Below are 4,642 nucleotides of genomic sequence, written 5' to 3'. Positions count from 1 at the left end.
CCTGGTCTTACTCCATCCTCACAATCATTGCTATACTTGATCCCATCGTTGGAGCCACTTTGTCAATCCATCTCTTTGAGGGCCTTTATCTCTTTCATTGACCCTCTACCAAGCATTATATCCTTCTCCATGGACTGTTCCCTCCTGATAACATGCTCAAAGTATGTGAGGTGAAGTCTCACTATCCTCTGCTCTAAGGAGGATTCTGGTCATACTTCTTGCAAGGCAGATTTGTTTGCTCCTCTGGATTTCTGTGGTATTCTCAACATGCTTCACCAACATCATAATTCAAAAGCATTAGTTATTTTTCAGTCTTCCTTTTTTATTTTCCAGGTTTTGCATGCCTGTTGTAGGGTGATTGAAAATACCATGGCTTGAATCAGACACACCTTGGTTCTCAAGGTGACATCCTCACTTTTTAACATATTGTAGAGGTCTTTTGCAGCAGATTTGTCCAATGCAATGCATCATTTGATTTTCTTGACTGCTGATTCCATGGGTGTTGATTATGGATCCAAGTAAAATGAAATCTTAGACAACTTCAAACTTTTCTCCATTTTTCATGATGTTTCTTATTGGTCCATTTGTGAGGATTTTTGTTTCATTAATGTGGAGGTGTAATCCATACTCAAGGCTGTAGTCTTTGAACATCATCAATAAGTGCTTCAAGTCCTTTTCACTTTCAGCAAGCAAGGTTGTGTCATCTACACATCTCAAGTTGTTAATGAGTGTTCCCTCCAATCCTGATGTCAAATTTTTCTGCATATAGCCCAGATTATCAGATTAATTGTTCAGCATACAGATTGAATAATATGGTGAAAGGATACAACCCTGATGCACACCTTTCATGATTTTAAACTGTGCATATCACCTTGTTCTGTTCCAACAATTACCTCTTAGTCTATGTATAGGTTCCTCATGAACACAATTAAGAGTTCTGAAACTCCCATTTTCACAATGTTATCCATAATTTGTTATGATCCACACAGTTGAGTATCTTTGTATAGTCAATAAAACAGAGGTAAACATCTTTCTGGTATTCTCTGCTTTCAGCCAAGAGAATTCTACAATCAGCATCGATGCCCCTCATCCCAGTACTCTTCTGAATCCTCAAGGGACTCAAATTGTATTCCTTTTAAATGTTCTTAAGTTTTGGAAACAAAAAGAAATCTGAAGGGCCAAGGTCAGGGCTATAGGGCAGATGGGGTAAGTTTTCCCTGTGAAATTCTCAAAGAACGCTACCCTCTAAGAATAAGCAGGTACATTGTCGTGATGGAAAAAAAAATTCTTTGGCACAGGTTTCCTAGCCTTTTTGTCACTAGTGCAGTTTTCTGTTTTCTTAAAACTTCTTCATAATAAGCCTCCGTGATCATTTTGTGTCCTTTGAGAAAATCTATCAAGATTATCCCTTTGAAACCCTCCCAAACAAAACAGTTACCATAACCTTCTGAACAGTCTTCCCTCTCTTGGCTCATTCTGGAGGTCTTTCCGACCTTCCTTAAAATGTTTGATCTATCTGAAAACTTGTTTTATGTGGGACAGGATTCTCATAAATTTGTTGCAAAATTTCAATGATTTAGGAAGATGTCCACTTAAGTTTTGTTAAAATTTTAATATTAGTCCAGACCTCAAAATTGTTTTTTTCTATGGCACAAAAAGTATCTTTTTTTTTTTTTTAAGGCATCCTAACGACATTAAGACAAGTGTATTACTGAGAGAACTTTTTGCAGCCATTTGATGAACAGAGAAATATTTAAATACATTTTGTTTTGAGTAGGCCTATGCATATATGGACTGGAACCCTGGTAGCAATACCTTTCTGCTTACCCTCGTATATGAGGATCACAAGTAGTTTATTTTAATCCAATACCAAGCAGGTCAAAGCACTTTTGTTTCACTTGTCAGTGGTCACCATCTGTAAAGAAAATCAAGTCCTTTGGGGAGACACCCCAGTCATGGAAATACCAATCCGATTAACTCAAAACCCAATCAAATTTCAGACAGTAGTAAAATAGATATGTACAGTTATTTATTAAGACATTATTGTTGTTAGGTGCCATTGAGTTCGTTCTGACTCATACTGACCCTATATACAACAGAACAAAACACTTGACGCAGTCCTGTGCCATCCTCACAATCATGACTATGTTTGAGCCCGTTGCTACAGCCACTGTGTCAATCCATCTCATTCGGGTCTTTTTTGCTGACCTACCAGGGAAATGATATTCATTTTGCTCTAGCTTTCCATACCTACATGGGATAACATGCGAATGACAGACAATTTGAGAATTTATCTCCAGAAATTATGAAAAATATTTTTTTCTAAAACAGTAACTTCCATTCTGTGACCCTTAGTTTTCTTCCTCTGTTATCCTCTTAGATTTGGTCAATAGTCTGTTCACATTATTCCCTAAGCAGTCTAGTTTACTTGCCCAGGTTAGAAGCGCTGGACTTCAGCACCCCTATCAAGACTTAGTTCTAAAATTTGCCTCTGATTCACTAGGGAAAAAGGCAGCCTCCAAACCCTGTCAGAGTCCATTGGGATATTCTGACTCAGCTTGGTCCTAATCACCTCTCCTCTGACAGGTCCACCACCACCTGATAAAGATGCCATTAGACAGGGAAGAAGATTGGAATCAGTGCCCTGGCCACTCACTCTCTCTCTCTCCCCCATCTATTTCTATACTGGGATTTACACCTATGAACACGGTATTAAAATGTGATATTTGGTTATTTTCTGGAGTTTAGGTTCTGCGGAATGAGTGGTATTTATACAGAGTGACCATATTCCCTAACATATCTGGGACATTTAGTCCAACTCTGTTATCAGAAAAAAGCTTATGACAGGATAAAGGTAGGAACCAGCGTGAATGAAGCTGAGTTCGGTTAGAGTTAGTTTCCATTGTAGTCCTCAAATCCCACCCTTTTATGATTCTAACAACATGAGTAAAAATAATTTGTTTTAAAAATTTTCCCTAAGGAAGATTTGACCTTTTTGTTTCTCAGACTATAGATGAGAGGATTTAACACAGGAAAGATAAGTGTATAAAACACAGATACCACTTTGTCTTGGTCCATTGAGTAGCTGGGACTGGGGCACAGATACATGAAGAGGATTGTCCCAAAGAAGATGGTGACTGCCCTCAAATGGGAAGCACAGGTGGAGAAGGCTTTGCACCTTCCCTCAGCAGACTGGATCCTCAAGATGGCCACCAGGATGTAAAGATAAGAAATGAGAATAGTCAGGAGGCAGCTCAGTTCATTAAAACTGGCAAAAGCAAAAATGACAACCTCATTGATGTGTGTGTCAGAACAAGAGAGTTTAAGGAGCGGTGGGGTGTCACAGAAAAAGTGGTTGATGACATTTGTGCAACAGAAAGATAGCTGGAAGGTGAATCCAGTGTGAATGGCAGCATTTATAAAGCCTGCAAGATATGTAAATAACACCAAGAGGGTGCTGAGATGGGGGGACATGGCGACTGTGTAGAGGAGAGGCTTGCAGATGGCCACATAACGGTCATAGGCCATTACAGACAACAGGAAGCCCTCAATGCCACCAAAGGAACCAAAAAAGAAGAATTGGGTGGCACATCCATTAAATGAAATGACTGGGTTCTTTACCCAGAAGTTCACCAGCATATTGGGAGCAATGACAGAAGAGTAGCACAAATCAACAAGGGACAAGTTACTGAGAAAGAAGTACATGGGAGTGTGGAAATGGGAGTCAGTTTTCATTAACAGGAACATGCCGAGATTTCCAATCACAGTGGTCACATAGGTAAGTAGGAACAGCACAAAAAGAAAGCACCGTAGCTCTGGATGATCCCTGAATCCAAGGAGAACAAATTCAGTCACGGTTGTGTGGTTGGTCATGCTTTTGTCTCAGATTGGAGGGTGCTTTTGCTGGAATAAGAAAAAAAAAAAAAAAAACCAAGAAAATAAATTGTGCAAAAATACAAGGAAAATCGAATAGTTCATTCTCAGCCTTAAACATGAATACTTTTAAGGTCCCATCTATGATGTTCTGAGGACACGAGAATTAAACCTATTTGTTTTCTTATTAAAGAGGAAGAGCCCTTAAGTACACTCAGTAAACTCCTGCATTTAAATAGGATTATGTGCATGCTCGTGTGTGTGGGGGTGTGGGTTTCCACACCTGTGATGCTGCTGCCTGTCCCTCCTCACCTTAGCCTGAATGATATAATAACACTTCAAAAATAGCCCTTCCACTCTACTGTTTAAAATTTCTCATTGTCAATTTTTATTTATTTTTTTTTAAGTCACCCCCTTTAAAAAGGACTTTGATAATCTGGCCCTTATTTGTTGACATTCCACCCTTCCTCTCAATTTTCCTCTCCTCTTCTCCTCCCCTCCCCTACTCTACCTTCACCTCCACACTCTTTGCATCCTCTTTTCTTTACTCTTTTCTCTTCTTTCTTTCCTTCCCTCTTTTCCCTTTCCTTCCCTTTCCCAGTCCCTCCTTTCTTCTCACTTTCCTTTCCTTTCCTTTCTTTACTATCTCTTCTCTCCTCCTCCCAAAACTCCTCACCTCCCTGCTTCTTTCTCTCTCTTCTTTCCTCCTCCTTCTTCATTTTCTCCTTCTTATTCTCTCTGTCTCTATGCCCCAACAATCCAACTATTC

At 39.5% G+C, this 4,642-nt stretch overlaps 1 protein-coding gene across 1 annotated transcript; it reads right to left on the bottom strand.

Annotated features, from left to right (window-relative positions):
- Window positions 1-2,934: 2,934 nt before the first annotated feature.
- On the bottom strand, window positions 2,935-3,873 carry LOC126063761 (olfactory receptor 1020-like). The gene has a single exon (XM_049862150.1). The coding sequence runs from the start codon at window positions 3,871-3,873 to the stop codon at window positions 2,935-2,937; it is 939 nt and encodes a 312-aa protein (XP_049718107.1).
- Window positions 3,874-4,642: the final 769 nt, after the last annotated feature.

This window comes from Elephas maximus, chromosome 20 (assembly GCF_024166365.1).
Source record: "Elephas maximus indicus isolate mEleMax1 chromosome 20, mEleMax1 primary haplotype, whole genome shotgun sequence".
Taxonomy (NCBI): domain Eukaryota; kingdom Metazoa; phylum Chordata; class Mammalia; order Proboscidea; family Elephantidae; genus Elephas; species Elephas maximus.
Note: the sequence above shows the minus strand (reverse complement) of the source record. Positions and strands in the feature narration are given on the sequence as shown.

What these genes read in the sequence shown, in the direction of transcription:
- LOC126063761 (XM_049862150.1), bottom strand. Translation starts at nt 3,873, where the DNA reads ATGACCAACCACACAACCGTGACTGAATTTGTTCTCCTTGGATTCAGG.